This window comes from Eptatretus burgeri, chromosome 4 (genome assembly GCF_056783735.1).
Source record: "Eptatretus burgeri isolate ZD-2024b chromosome 4, Ebu_testis_v1, whole genome shotgun sequence".
NCBI lineage: Eukaryota > Metazoa > Chordata > Myxini > Myxiniformes > Myxinidae > Eptatretus > Eptatretus burgeri.
The window spans coordinates 53,857,656-53,873,670 of NC_140964.1; the positions used below are offsets into that span (position 1 = coordinate 53,857,656).

The following is a 16,015-nucleotide window of genomic DNA, read 5'->3' on the forward strand; positions in this document are numbered from 1 at the left end:
GTCACAATTTATACACGGGATGACAAGACATTGTGGTCACCCTGTGCAATGCGATGGGTTGTCATGCAAGCAAGCAATCAAAGTTCCACACCTGAATAAGGATTAGAAAAGTATAACTGATATCGTTGCAGTGTGGTGCATGTGCGGTGAAGACTATGCCCCACAGAAGGAAACGTCACATGACAAGTGAATAAAAATCAAAAGTCTTAACTAGTGAAGGCGACTCCATGTGGCACATCGCAGCCTGAAATGGAGCTGTATAGAAGATTGAAGAGGATATGCAAAACTGGTACTGTTGACGATATAAGCTGTTGAGGAAGAAGGCCCACACTCTCCAAAAGGTGATGTTAAGTCCCTCAGAGTACGTTATCTATGTGATAGATGACGATCCACTTGAGATCTTGTGAATGACCTCTCTGAAAGTACGAATGGTAACACTTCTTCAAGTACAGTAAGATATACGTGACTGGGCAAAGTGGTCTCAATGGATGTGTAGCTGTCCAACATTCTTTGCTGAAGAGAGGCAACCAAATGAAAATTCTGAAACGGGCCGCAGAAATGAAACAGTGGGATGAACAAACCTTGAAAAAAAGTGCTCTTTACAGATGGGTCTAAGTAAGTATGAACTGCTTGGCAATAATCAACAGCAATTTGTTCGAAGGAGGATCAAGAGAGTGGTATAAATAGCACGAGTACAACAGCTACGGTGAAGCATCGGGGTGGATCAAAACGAGTGTTGGCTGCATCTCAGCAAAGGCGATGGAGATTCACATAATATTGAAGCAACGCTGACTGCCGACAGGTACAGGCAGCTTCTGATCCATCATGCAATTTGCTCACGAGCATGCCTCATTGAGTGTAGATTCATCTTATAATTTGACAAGGACCCCAAGTATAGAGCTAAATGTGATGAAAAGCTATCTGCAGTGTAAACAGGCTGATAGAACACCTTACAAAAGATGCCTTGGCCTGCACAAAGTCCCGATAATATCACTGATGCTACAAACTCAATGGGGTAAATATGGATAGTGATAAAGTGAAATGGCAACGGAAACACCTTGGATGAATTGTGGAAAGTGCTAAAAGACATTAGGAAAAACAAACACTTCCCAGTCATGCATTGAGAATATGTGTGAGTGTGAGAGAGTGTCATACGTTTATATAATGCAAAATACTCTGCTCTGCATTAATTTTGCTTTAGTTATACATATGCACACACATATACTGCACATACATACATACAAACAATTTTTTTTTTTGAAAGAACAAAAAAAACGTGTGCTCCCAACAAACAATGCTTGATAAATTGATCATGTGATACTCCATCGCACTTGGCCTGTGCAACACAGTGCACACAATTTCTCCTCACCTGGTAATTGCATGGTAATAGTAGATCTTTCCCTCCGTGTCAGTAGCCGTCCGCCAGTTTACTGGAAGAGTGATAGCCTTGGGCTTAGGTGGTGATGGTGGCGGTAACTCCAGGGGGTCACTTTGAGATAATACAGCCTGCTGCACCGGCTGTCAGACCACACATTCACGTCAGCCGTTCCTTTCCCATATTATGAAGCGATCCCATTCCTTTCCCATATTATGAACGATCCTATTCCTTTCCCATAATATGAAGCCGAATATGTTTGTGCCAAAGATTCCAAGTATACCATTATCCTTGAAGGAGGTTTACAAATAATCTGCCATGCTTTATTTCAATCTAAATTCAGTTATTTGACTGGTTAAGAGACTCACCTGCTGAACAGTATCAATCGATGATCCTGGCTGAATGAAAGGGACAACAGGAGGAGGAGCCTGTGCGACAGTGGCTGCCACAGGCACCAAGCCAGGCTGTTGCCCACCAAAGTAATGTTGGCTTTGCATGTATTGGGCTGGTGGCTGTACATATGGCTGGGCGAACCACAGAGAGGCATGAAAAAAACATCATTTTACAAGACCTTTGTATGAATAAAGCAGAATTTTTTACTCCACTGCATCAGGAAATGGGCAATTTCCTTTTCTGCTTATCTACTGGCATAAAAAGCCACGTGTGATAATGGTAAGATGCAGCGGAGTACATATTCCATGGATACAATATTTAAAGGGTAAAGGTGTACCCATTTTGTTATGAGTGCTTCACTCTGTTTGCCACGATAAAGATCAAATAAGTTTTGCCCCACAACACCAATCAAGGCAGGTGCATCCCAAAACAAGTTAACACAGTCTACCCCATGATAAACCGTTGTGTCTCGGATCAATTAGTTAACGGAAACCATCAAATAAAATTACAATTATGAAGTTGACAAAAACACCGCAGCAGCAGAGCAACCCACCTGCATGGCTTGAGCCTGGCCGTATTGAGCTGGGCTTGGTATCACAGGGGGTGGCCCAGGTGGCTGATACATCATTGCTGGCTGCACTTGGGGCACTACGAAGGTTTGGGCATAACTCGTATCCCAGCTAGGCTGCGGCCCAGGCATAGGCATCAGTGAGCCATCGACTGGCAGCTGGACCGGCTCATTGGGAGGAATCAAGGAAGGGTCCGGTGGAAGCTGAGGACATTGTGGAACTTGCTCACTCCCATATGGAGGAAGCATGGATTGTACAGGACCTGCAACTTCACTTGTCATTTGTACCAATGGACTTGCTTGAGGGAAGCATGGCACCTGGTAACACAGCCACAAACTCTGTTTAAAACTTTATATTTCTGTACAAAACTGGAAAATAAGTTTTGTGCCAAACCCAAAAATAAAATTGATGTAGCAACATTTTAAGTGCAAAATAAATTTTAACGACATATTTTGAGAAAAAAATATACATTTTTCATATTCCTAAGTTATTTGATGTGTAGTCGACTTAAATATCAAAAATGGACAAATTTTAATTCCACAACATAATAAGGTAATTGAGAGAGAAAGCCAAAGTAAAACTTGACAAATAGTACAGACATTTTAGCAGAAATATTTGGTCAACCTCCCACAAATTGCAACAAAAGCAAACTCAACAGATTTTGATTCCTGGATATGTCCTCAGTGACAGAAAAAAAGTCCTAAGGGATCCTCTGGGGGGAAAGTCCTGAAATCATGGAAATCCAATATGGCCGCCACCCGGCTTCGGGGAAAATGAGAAAATTGTAAAGATTGATATTTTAAGATGTAAATATATGTTTTTCTGCATTCTAATTGTTTCTAGTTATGGTCAGTATATTGAGATAGAAGAATAATTATAAAAAAGTGAAATGTATTGAGGGTAAAGTAAAAAATTATAGCTTTTTTGTCCCTAAAAAAATATTTTGACTTGAGAAAGTTTGTTCATATAAGAACATATGTATCCCCAGGCATACATACTATATATTTCCAGATACAGGGACATTAGTACTATCCTCTGGTGAAAGAATTAACACACAATATTAATTTGTTAGCACATGCAATATTGACAGCACATGCAGATACTCGACCCTGATGCTTGTCAGTGAACATGCACGAAGCCACGGTGTCACTCCAGTAATCACCTTTGATCAGCCCCTCTGGTGGAAGGCCCTCATGATCATCAACTCGGAGCCTATGGGAAGTGATCTGAAAGGGATTGTCCTACGTTTGGGCGGCTTCCACGCAGAGATGATTTTACTCGGATGTATTGGACACCTCATGGTGTCATCCAGGCTTCAAGAACTGATGGAGTTGATATATGCCCCCAATGCAGTGATTCATATGTCTAGTGGCAAGGCCATTGCCCACGCAGTTCGCGCACACCTAATTGTTGATGCAGCCCTCATTGCCTTGCTGTTGACAAATGTGCTCAATGCGCTTCTACCATGCCTACCTGAAACATCAGACGGCAAGGGAATGAAGATCCGGACTTAGCCGAAGCAGCTGCAAGGCTGCTTACATGACCAGCATACAGATCTAAGCAATAATCCAGACTTCAACGAAGCTTGTACCCTCTATGAGAAGGTGATGGCTGGGACACTGTCTGTGGAAGAAGTATGCAAGTCTGACATCTTGAAACGAATCAAAGACCACCTTCAGAAGCATGCCGAGTCTGCAAAGATATCTTCTAGAACTTCAGCACTATGGGTTCAGTATATGGACATGCTGGACATTCTACGCAAATACATCTGGGCAGAGCGTACTGGGAGCTGGGCACTACATCTACAGGCCATCCAGGAAATGCTGCCTTACCTGGCAGCCTCGGGCCACAACCTGTATGCCAAATCTGCGAGGGTGTATCTGCAGCAAATGTCCAACCTCAAAACTCAACATCCCAATGTCCAACAACGTTTTGATGAGGGGTTCCATGTGGTTTGACGAAGTGATCACCTGTGGGCAGGTCTTTCATCTGACCTGATCATCGAACAAGTTCTGATGAGAAGTTTGAAGACCAGCGGGGGGCTCACACGAGGGTGAGGAATGACAGAGCAACAATGGCTGGTATGGCTACTATCAATGCCTGCCTGTGCAGAAATAAACCAGGCAATGCAGGAGCTCACAGGTGTGAACTACAACACTGGAGAGCAGAAGAAGGACATGACCAAGGCAAGACAATCTCATGACTGGAAGGACACACTATCAGCTCTTCAGTATTTACAGGAACAGAATCCATTCAGTAGTGATCCACGTCTGAGGAACATTGCCACTGGAGTTCATGCACACCCCACGGTCAACGTCGATACAGCACATGCTGTAGGAGCCAAAATATTGAAATATATGGATGGGAAAACACCTGCCGAGTACACATTTAAGAGGAAAGACCAAGTTGTCACATGAAGTCATCTGTCAAGATTGATGGAGAGCAAGTCCAGGTTGACCCACAACTCCTCTTCCAGAGACTGATCACTGTTGCACAGACAGCAGAAGAACTGGAGTCGGCCTTCAAATATGAACTGTGCAGCTATCCACCAGCCCTCTTTGATTCCTCTCTTCAGCTCCGAGAAGCACACAAGCCAGTCTTTGCTGATGCCATCTGGGATCTTCTTGGATCCGATGTCCCAGCCGATATCCCCAATGATGGGGAACAGTATGTTTTGGATGGCGGGCACTTGTTCAACGCATTCCATGGTCTCGTGGATCTACATACAAAGACATATGCCACCAGTACACTGATTATGTAACGAAGAAGTACGGAGATGCCATAGTCGTGTTTGATGGTTATGAGAGTACCAACACGAAGGACATGACACACCAGAGACGGTCTAAATGGAATGCTGGCACTACTGTGACATTTACAGCTGACATGCGTCTCACAATGAAGAAGGAACAGTTTCTTGCCAATAGGCAGAATAAACAGCGATTCATTTTTATGTTGAGTGAAGAGCTTCAGAAGAAGAACTGTGAGGCACACCATGCCTCAGGGGATGCTGATCTCCTGATTGTACTAAAGGCCGTGCAGTCTGCTACTGTCACCAACACTGTGTTAGTTGGTGATGACACAGACCTCCTCGTCCTCCTATGCTACCATGCAAGCTCAGAATCCCATGACCTCTTGTTTTATCCCGAGCAAAAGAAGAACACGAAGAAGCCTCGCATCTGGAACATCAAGGCCACAAAGAAAATGATTGGTACAGACATATGCAAGCACATACTGTTTCTACATGCAGTTCTTGGGTGCGACACGACATCTCGTCTTCATGGGATTGGAAAGGAAGCTTCCCTCAAAAAGTTCAAAGCAAACAACACATTCCATGAGCAGGCCAAGGTTTTTGATACATATTCAGCTTCCGTATGTGATGTGGCAGATGCAGGAGAAAAAACATTGGTCATAATCTACAATGGAAAGTCAACTGACACCCTGGACACCCTCCGGTATCAGCGGTACTGGGACAAGGTGGCTTCGAGCTCCTCTCACGTGCAACCACAGACGTTACCACCAACATCAGAAGCAGCAAAGTATCACAGCCTGCGCGTGTATCTGCAAGTCCAAGAATGGAAGGGATGTGCAGATGAACTTCTTCCGACAGACTGGGGTTGGCAGAAGTGTGACGAGGGTTTTGTGCCACTTCAGACATCAATAGCTCCAGCTCTTGAAAAGATGTTACGTGTCATTAGGTGCAACTGCCAGGCTGAATGTAGCACCATGAGATGCACATGCAAGAAGCACAACATTGAGTGCACTCCAGCTTGTGGAAACTGCAGGGGCTCTGGCTGCACAAACACTCCATGAGACAATGATGAGCATGATGACGACATTGTCGAGTTCTAACTTTAATACACTTGATTTTTCTCAACATGTATAGTAAGTTTATAATGGATGTAGTTTCTGAGTTTAATGCAAATTTTCATTTTCATTTTCATTTCGAAACCTTCGTCAGGCAGATGTGATTGCCCCGAGTGGAATTGTGAATATTGTCATGTTTCAATGATTTACATAATTATATTGTATTGCCATAGACTTGATTTCATCTTGTGTCTTCAACGTTTCTTTTTTTTTGTCCAGGAGCCAAAATCAGCATCAGGTAAATGTATATTTTTTTCGGGATAAAAAATTGACATTTTTGGACAAAAAAGCTATATTTTTTTTTCACCCTCAATACATTTCACTTTTTAATATACTGACCATAACTAGAAACAATTAGAATGCAGAAAAACATATATTTACATCTTAAAATATCAATCTTTAGCCTGGTGTTGGCTTAGTGGTTAGGGTGGCGGCTTGGGATCCCAGTGTCCTGAGTTCAAGCCCCGTTGGCTGCTGAATTAACACCAAGGGGTTGACTCAGCCTGTCATCCTTCCGAGGTCGGCGAAATGAGTGCCAGTGTACTGGTCCCGGTGTATGCCCCGGTTCGAATAGGTATACCATATCCCTGTGTGTCGTAAGAGGCGACCAGGGTTGGCGTCAGGAAGGGCATCCGGTCATAAAACATTGCCTCACAAAAAGCCAAACCCCTGCACAGCAGGGAAAAATGGCTGTAAAAACGGTTCACACACACACACACAAAATATCAATCTTTACAATTTTCTCATTTTCCCCAAAGCCGGGTGGCGGCCATATTGGATTTCCATGATTTCAGGACTTTCCCTCCCGGAGGATCCCTTAGGACTTTTTTTCTGTCACTGAGGACATATCCAGGAATCAAAATCTGTTGAGTTTGCTTTTGTTACAATTTGTGGGAGGTCATCCGACATTTTGCCTGGACTAAAACCACACAACAGAATGCTGATAATGGACCAGAAGAAAGCAAGGCAGAAAAACTCTGAGCACATTTCAGAAAGGTACATGCAAGTTGGAAGAAAAAAAATGGTCAACACCCAAGATGAAAGATTGGTTTAGCATTTTGCACAAAATGACCCAAATAATTTAACCAGCCTCGGTGGCTTCATGGTTAGAGCATCCGCTCGGAGTTTGCGAGGTCAGTGGTTCAAACCCTGGGTGAGTCATACCAAAGACTTTTTAAAATGGTACATGCTGCTTTCTTGCTCAACATTCAGCATTAAAAACGATAGAGCACAGACAAACAACCATAGGTTGGTAATAATAGCGCAGGCTTTGATGGGCCAAATGGCCTCCAAATGGCCAAATGTTTGTGTAAGGCTTCCTTCTTGCCATCTTACCATACAGACCAGACTTTTGGAGTGCTTGGGATATTGTTGTCACTTGCACACAGTGTCCAGTCTTTGCCATATATGCATGTCGCTCTTTCAAAGTTGCAATTGGCCTCTTGGTGGCCTCTCTGAACAGTCTCCTCCTTGCTTGGTCATCCAGTTTGGAAGGATGGCCTGATCTAGGCAGGGTCTTGGTGGTACCATACGCTTTCCACTTATTAATGATTGTCTGGACTGTGGCCCAAGGGATATAAAAGGCCTTTGAACTATTTTTATACCCATCCCCTGATCTGTGCCTTTCCACAACTTTATCCCAGTGGTCTTTTGAAAGCTCCTTGGTTCTCATGATTGAGTCTTTGCTGTGAAATGCACTACCCAGCAGAGGATACCTACAGGAACAGTTGATTTTATTTTTTAATTTAAGACAAGTGGAGGCCAATTAACTTGGTGTGTGATTTTGAAGGTGATTGGCTACACTTGAGCTAATTTCAATTCCTATTATAAGGGGGGGGGGGAGGGTGGACACTTATCCAACCAAGGTATTGTAGTTTTGTATTTTTAATTTTTTTTTTTTGAAATTTGTAGAATTTGTTTTTCACTTGAAAGTTGTGGGTTACGATGTGTAAATAAAAGGTGGGAAAAGTCTGATTTAATGCAATTTCATTCCAGACTAAAGGGCAACAAAAGTTGAAAATTTTGTTTGAGACCTTCATTGGTCCGTTGGGAATCTCCGCACGGGGACGGCGAGTGCCACATCGTGCACATACAGACAATGCCGGTCACACCCCACCCTCCATTGCCCCTGTTCTTTTTATTGCATTTTCACAAGGCCTAAAGTTATCTTGTTCTTGGCCTCAACCCCACACAATAATCAGGCTTGCAGCATTGGTGAGAATAAAATCTATGTCAGCATGCGTCTTATGTAAGGAGCATCAAAGCCATGTAACACTTTCCAAAGAGCTAGGTTTCACACAACTAAAATCACAAAAGCCAAAATCAAAGCGGCATTGCATATTCTGACATTATGGCATCCTTTGTAAGATGGGGGTGGGATGGGTTTTTCAAACACACCTGGCCTACAGGGGGTAGTAGTTCAACGGGTGGTGGTGGTGGTGTGGGCAGCAGCACTTTTCCCGCATTGGGGTTAGCAGGATCAAGCCGTGGGTAGCCAGTTGGATAGCCCAAGAAAGGTTGTTGTGCCTGAAATGGGGATGCTTGCAAAAAAAGATTTGCTGCTGCAACTTGCTGCTGCTGATGCTGTTGTTGCTGCTGCTGCTGCTGTTGTTGCTGCTGTTGTTGTTGTTGCTGCTGTTGTTGTTGCTGCTGCTGCTGCTGTTGTTGTTGTTGTTGCTGCTGCTGCTGCTGTTGCTGTTGCAGAAACAAGCACTGGCGCTGGGCCTCCTCAGCTGCAGCACGCTGTTCAAACAGCTTGCGTCGTTCTTCTGTGGAAAGGCGTGGTGGTATCGCCTTGCGCTTGACTCCAGATGCCTCCAAATCGTATCTGCCAACACACAAGGCAAAAATCTCACATTGCACTTTCGAGTCAAACAAGATGGTAAAAGGTTGGGTGATGACAATTTGGCAACCAGGAACAAACAAACATCTGACAAAAGATTTTTGATAAAATTAGTGAGAGTTGAGGCCACAGTTTATAGGGAGGGAATGACGTACAAAGCAGTACAATGATACCTGAAAGGATGAGGCTGAGAATGGCAATACTGTTAGCCCATGATGCGGCTGAGGGGGAGTTTACTTGAAGTCAATTGCAATTATTGGTTTCCTTATTAAAAAAAAAGGCCTTCATCATCATGCAAGACTCAGTCATATGATGGTTAAATCGGTGTTTCTCAGAAGGATTTACCAGATGACTCACCCGACCCGATATTTGGTCGCCACGACCCGGTTATCCCCTACAAGAGTTAAAAAAAAAAGACAGGAATGGGGATTTTGAAAAAAAACTCACTTTACTCAGAAAATACTGCGTTTATTGAAGTTGGGCAGGGGGGGGGGGAGGTTCAAGCCAGTGGGGAAAACTGGGCTGGCAACATTAGTGACAAGCCTGACTGCAGGAGCAACAAAAAGGCTGAAACCTGGGCCATTTTTATTTACATTTTGCACACATGTCAATTCGAGGACAAGTCTTACTCGGCGAACATCGTAGTTCACTCTCGGCATCAATCAGCCTGTTTCTGGCTTCAGTTTTGATCACTACTAAGATTGAGAATGCAAGTTCACATCAGTAAGCCATTGGGAACATCACCAGGACTTATGTAACTACTTCGTCCAGTTTGCGGTCCCTCCCCCAGCGCCCCCGGAAACCCACTTGTGATCCCCTTGGGGGGTCATGATCCACCGTTTGAGAAACACTGGGTTAGATGATTCATTCCGAGTCTAGTAGTTCTCTTGCCTGGTGGCAATCTGATCACGGTAACGTGCTTGCAAGTTTTTGTATACAGCCAACGTATACAAAAATACCACATAAAAACTACCATGGGAGTAATTCACATAATCGCGGTCATGTGGTGTAAGCATGTGGTCTAAAGCCTGGTGTTGGCGCAGTGGTTAGGGCAGTGGCTTGGGACCCAAGAGGTCCTGAGTTCAAGCCCCGTTGGGACACTGAATTAATATATGTATGTATATGTATATGTATATATATATATATATATATATATATATATATATATATATATATATATATATAAAATGTGTATGTATGTATATAATGTATATAAATATGTATGTATATAAATATATATATATATATATATATATATATATATATATATATATATCCAAACACCAGGGGGTTGACTCAGCCTGCCATCCTTCCGAGATCGGCGAAATGAGCACCAGTTGTACTGGGCCCGGTGTATGCCCCGGTTAGAATAGGTGTACCATATCCCTGTGTGTCGTAAGAGGCGACCAGGGTTGCGTCAGGAAGGGCATCCGGTGTAAAAACCTATGCCAAATAATTATGCGGACAACAAAACGAATTTCCATACCGGATTGGTTGAGGCCCGGGTTACCGACCACCGGTACCGGTGGTCAGCAGGGTACCAGTGGAAATTGTGCTACTGCTGGGCGAAGGAGGAGAAGGAGACGGGGAAGGCGAGTCCGGAGGCAGTGGGAGAGGGGGAAGGGTAGAAGTGTGGAGGTGAGAGTTGGAACTCTGAATGTTGGGACGGTGACTGGCAAAGGGCGAGAGTTGGCTGATATGATGGAGAGAAGAAAGGTGGACTTACTGTGTGTACAAGAGACCAAGTGGATGGGGAGTAAGGCGAGGAGCATTGGAGGTGGTTTCAAACTGTTCTACCATGGTGTGGATTGGAGGAGAAATGGTGTCGGGATAATCCTGAAGGAAGATCATGTCAAGAGGGTATTGGAGGTGAGGAGAGTGTCTGACCGAGTGATGAGTGTGAAGTTGGAAATTGAAGGGGTGATGATGAATGTCATCAGTGCATATGCCCCACATATGGGGTGTGAGATGGAATATAAAGAAGATTTCTGGAGTGAGTTAGATGAAGTGGTGGAGAGTGTATCCAAGGATGAAAGAGTGGTGATTGGAGCAGATTTCAATGGACATGTTGGGGAAGGGAATAAAGAGGATGAGGAGGTGATGGGGAGGTACGGTCTCAACAAGAGAAATGTGGAAGGGCAAATGGTGGTAGAGTTTGCAAAAAGAATGGAAATGGCAGTGGTAAATACGTATTTCAAGAAGAAGGAGGAACACAGGGTGACATACAAGAGTGGAGGAAAGTGCACACAGGTGGATTACATCTTAAGTAGGAGATGCAACCTGAAAGAGATTACCGACTGTAAGGTGGTGGCAGGGGAGAGTGTAGCTCGACAGCATCGATTGGTGGTCTGTAGGATGACTTTAGAGGTGAGGTTGAGGAAGAGAGTGAGGGCTGAACCAAGGACCAGATGGTGGAAGCTGAAGGAGGAAGACTGTTGCGTGAAATTTAGGGAGGAGGTGAGACAGGCGTTGGATGGTGGTAAAGATAGGTGGGATGATTGGGCAACGACAGCAGAAGTTGTGAGGGAGATAGCTAGGAAGGTACTTGGTGTGACATCTGGACAGAGGAAGGAAGATAAGGAGACTTGGTGGTGGAATGAGGAAGTACAGGAAAGTTTAAGGAAGAAGGGGTTGGCGAAAAAAAAGTGGGATAGTCAGAGAGATGAAGAAAGTAGGCAGGAGAACAAGGAGTGGCGTCGAAAAGCAAAAAGAGAGGTGGCAAAGGCCAAGGAAAAGGCATATGACGAGCTGTATGAGAAGTTGGATACAAAAGAAGGGGAAAAGGATTTATACCGATTGGCAAGACAGAGGGACCGAGCTGGGAAGGATGTGCTGCAGGTTAGGGTGATAAAGGACGCAAATGGGAATGTGCTGACGAGCGAGGAGAGTGTGTTGAGAAGGTAGATGGAGTACTTTGAGGAGCTGATGAATGAAGAAAATGAGAGAGAGAGAAGGTTGGAAGAGGTGGAGATAGTGAATCTGGAAGTGGGGTGGATCAGTAAGGATGAAGTGAAGACTGCTATGAAGAAGATGAAAAGTCGAAAGGCGGTTGGCCCAGATGGAATACCAGTGGAGGCATGGAAGTGCTTAGGAGAGATGGCAGTGGGGTTGTTAACCAGATTGTTTAATAAAGTCTTGGAAAGTGAGAGGATGCCGGAGGAGTGGAGATTAAGTGTACTGGTTCCGATTTTCAAGAATAAGGGTGATGTGCAGAGCTGTGGAAATTACAGAGGGATAAAGTTGTTAAGCCACACCATGAAGTTGTGGAAAGAGTAGTGGAAGCTAGGTTGAGAGGAGAGGTGATGATCTGTGAGCAGCAATATGGGTTTATGCCAGGAAAGAGCACCACTGATGCGATGTTTGCTTTGAGAATGTTGATGGAGAAGTATAGGGAAGGTCAGAAAGAGTTACATTGTGTGTTTGTGGATTTAGAGAAAGCTTATGATAGGGTGCCAAGAGAGGAGTTGTGGCATTGTATGAGGAAGTCGGGAGTGGTGGAGAAGTATGTGAGGATCGTGCAGGATATGTATGAGGACAGTGTGACAGCGGTGAGGTGTGCGGTAGGAATGACGGACCGGTTTAGGGTTGAAGTGGGATTGCACCAAGGATCCACTCTGAGCCCTTTCCTGTTTGCAATGGTGATGGACAGGTTGACGGACGAGATCAGACTGGAGTCTCCATGGACTATGATGTTCGCGGATGACATCATGATCTGTAGGGAGAGTAGGGAGCAGGCTGAATCGAGCCTTGAGAGGTGGAGGTACGCACTGGAGAGAAGGGGAATGATAGTCAGTAGGAGTAAGACGGAGTACATGTGCGTAAATGAGAGGGAGGGTGGTGGTATGGTGCAGTTGAAAGGAATTGAGGTGGGGAAGGTGGATGGGTTTAAATACTTGGGATCAACTGTCCAAAGTAATGGAGAGTGTGGGAGAGAAGTGAAAAAGAGAGTGCAGGCAGGATGGAGTGGGTGGAGAAGAGTTGCAGGAGTGATTTGTGACAGAAGGGTAGCTGCAAGAGTGAAGGGGAAAGTATATAAGACGGTAGTGAGACCAGCTATGTTGTATGGTTTGGAGGCGGTGGTGCTAACAAAAACACAGGAAGCGGAGCTGGAGGTGGCAGAGTTAAAGATGCTGCGATTCTCGTTGGGAGTGACGAGGATGGACAGGATAAGGAATGAGTATATTAGAGGGACAGCGCAGGTAGGACGGTTTGGAGACAAAGTGAGAGAGGCGAGATTGAGATGGTTTGGACATGTGCACAGGAGGGAAACGGAGTATATCGGGAGAAGGATGTTGAAGATGGAGCCGCCAGGCAGGAGGAGAAGAGGAAGGCCAAAGAAGAGGTTCATGGATGCGGTGAGGGCGGACATGCGGGTGGTTGGAGTGTCAATGGAAGATGTGGAGGATAGAGCGAAATGGAGACGGTTGGTCCGCTGTGGCGACCCCTAACGGAAGCGAGCCGAAAGAGGAAGAAGAAGATGTGGTGTAAGCATTGCACCCCAATCTGGATGAAATGGGTTAAGAAATGAATCGGCATATGGGAATAGCAGCTCAATTCCCCATAGTTGCGGCATGTTTATTTGATGACGAAAATAAGGAAACCTCCGTATGGGTCATTACAAAAACACGGATTTCCGCACACAGACGGAAGACTTTCACCCATGCATTTGAAAATTCTGATCTCAAGCGGGACGACTGTAGAATTCTATCATATTTTAGAAGAAACCACTCAAGTTTTCCATGGCAATCATAGCTTGTGTGGAAGTGATCCCAAACGAGGCACCCAAAGCACATATTTATGACCAGCTATTGAACTAGAGGGAGGAGTGCAAGTCAGTAAAATACCGTGACACAGGCAGCCCTCCCTGACAGATCATCCCATTGCAGTGAAGTCAGCATTCCAGTCCAGAGGTACCTAACTATTGGCTATAATACCTCATAGACCGGCTTGCCAGCTCAACTCCTGCGTGGAATCCACTCAAAACTGTATGACCATGAAATTTGGTCCTGAGGGCTTGGATATACAGCACGTGTTTATTTTACGATTACGAGCTTCGAACTCTGAGCCAAGGTGCACGTGCATTACTGTATTTGTTTGACATGTTTTGACCTTTGTTTCACCAGGGCTAGAGTACACGTGCTGAGCTTTAAAGTCATGTTTGTTTGTTTTTTGCCTTTTTCTATCAAAAAAGCATCTTACAAAAAAAACATGATGAGCAAGCCAAAAATATGAAGAAGGATCAATTGCCTTATCAATGAGTGAAAATCAAACAATATACCAAAGCTAATAACATGTACTTTGGCCCCAAGACCAGAACACATGGTCATATACTGTAGATGGATGAAAAGCATTGTCCAACACATGTGCACGCATGCCCACAGATGCAGACGCTCGCGCACGCACTTTGGAGTTATCAATGATGCAAATTTTAATACGAGAATAAAACCTTGCTATTTATGGTAGTTTTGAAGTATCTATAAATGAGTCATTATTTTTTTTCATAATAAGAACATGATTTCATAAATTCCGCCAAACAACGATTTCAAACTGCATTCGCCACCTGTGATGAGGAAGCTCACCGAACAGGGATCGTTGTATGTTTTATGGATCCAGTGAATGGATGGAAATCTATGTTTCTCCAGAACTAACAGCCTTCTCATTTTTGAGTGATTTACATGGTGTTGTGTGAATGGTCATGTAGAAATTTTGTTGGTCTTCAAAGGTCCACTCTTCAAGTCTAATTCTTCGAAAAGTGTTTGAATGTAGAATGTTTTACCAACAATCAAGATATTATTACTTGCCTTGTCAATAGGAACAATAACATATTGTGTTTGAAGCCGTTTCAAAAAAAAATCATAATAATCACGTGATCTCCGGATTGTTTAAAATTTCCTTTTCAAATAAGCCACTCTCCTTTTTTACATGTTTCTTTACCTCCTCTGACAATAAAAACAGTTGTATGTTTGGTATTTTGTGTCTCTCAACTCATCTATTCACTCAGTCCTATTGTATTATAAGCTCCGTTGCTTTATTTCAGTTAATCCTGCACTTTGCTCCTTTTTGTTGGTAATGTTAATTTTTATTTATTTATTAATTTTTTTGCTATTCTCAGAGCATCTGTGTCGATGTGTGTATGATGTGAATCTTTAAATATGGAATGGTCAAAATTACAATGTTTGCTTTCACTCCTCCATATCTACAGATTGTACTCTTTCTTTATACTGTATTGTCATGCAAATAACCCAACCCCTGGTATACCCTGCACCTGGGGGAAAAAGTGCTCTAAGAAAATTTTAGGCACGTATAACCCGCAAACGAGTATATAACGCAAGTCAACTTTCCTCTCCACATGACCGGGAGATATGCGAACATTCCCAGTAGCCGACGTGGCTTTGTTGTCAAGGACCAACGGACAGCTCTTTTCAAATACAACTGTGATAAATGACCAATTCACATTACGATGAAAAATCACTCAGAGAGTGACACTTGGCGAAACGGAACGGCACTCAATAGAGCGCATATCTCCGCCAGGTTGAACAGGTTAAATTTTATATCCTACTGGTGGATCGGATCTGAATCCGGACCTTAACCAAAATCGAATTGGCTTGTTCTTGTCACTCAACCAACTCATCCACCTCGTTTTGTCACAAGTCGTCCACAACTTTTTGACACATCATGCAACATTGTTTTAGCCCCATCTGTCAATGGTGAAGAATCCGTTAAAAATTAAATAATTCTCGTATCTAGATCTGCATTGGATCTTCACCAAAATTGAATCAAATCGTTCTAGTGGCACTCCCAACCTGTCCATCAAGTTCTGTGTGAATCCATCCATAACCTTTTGAGATATTGTGCTATTTATCGTTTTTGATCCTATCTCTCAATGGTAAAGAATCACTTTAAAAAGTCTCAAATCCAGATCCGGATCTTCACCAAAATTAAGCGTTGCTGTCCTTGGCTTGTCACCTACAC

General features: G+C 43.8%; 1 protein-coding gene across 7 annotated transcripts in view; it reads right to left on the minus strand.

Annotated features, from left to right (window-relative positions):
• LOC147028078 (uncharacterized) overlaps positions 1 to 16,015 on the minus strand; it is a 149,726-nt gene that overhangs the window by 6,959 nt on the left and 126,752 nt on the right. For all 7 annotated transcript variants that reach the window (XM_085878094.1, XM_085878101.1, XM_085878099.1 and 4 more), the window contains 4 exons: positions 8,599 to 9,028; positions 2,322 to 2,654; positions 1,744 to 1,899; positions 1,370 to 1,518 (listed from right to left, as the gene is read on the minus strand). In XM_085878094.1, the coding sequence (XP_085734220.1) occupies positions 1,370 to 1,518; positions 1,744 to 1,899; positions 2,322 to 2,654; positions 8,599 to 9,028 (1,068 nt within the window). The remainder of the gene's footprint in view (positions 1 to 1,369; positions 1,519 to 1,743; positions 1,900 to 2,321; positions 2,655 to 8,598; positions 9,029 to 16,015) is intronic.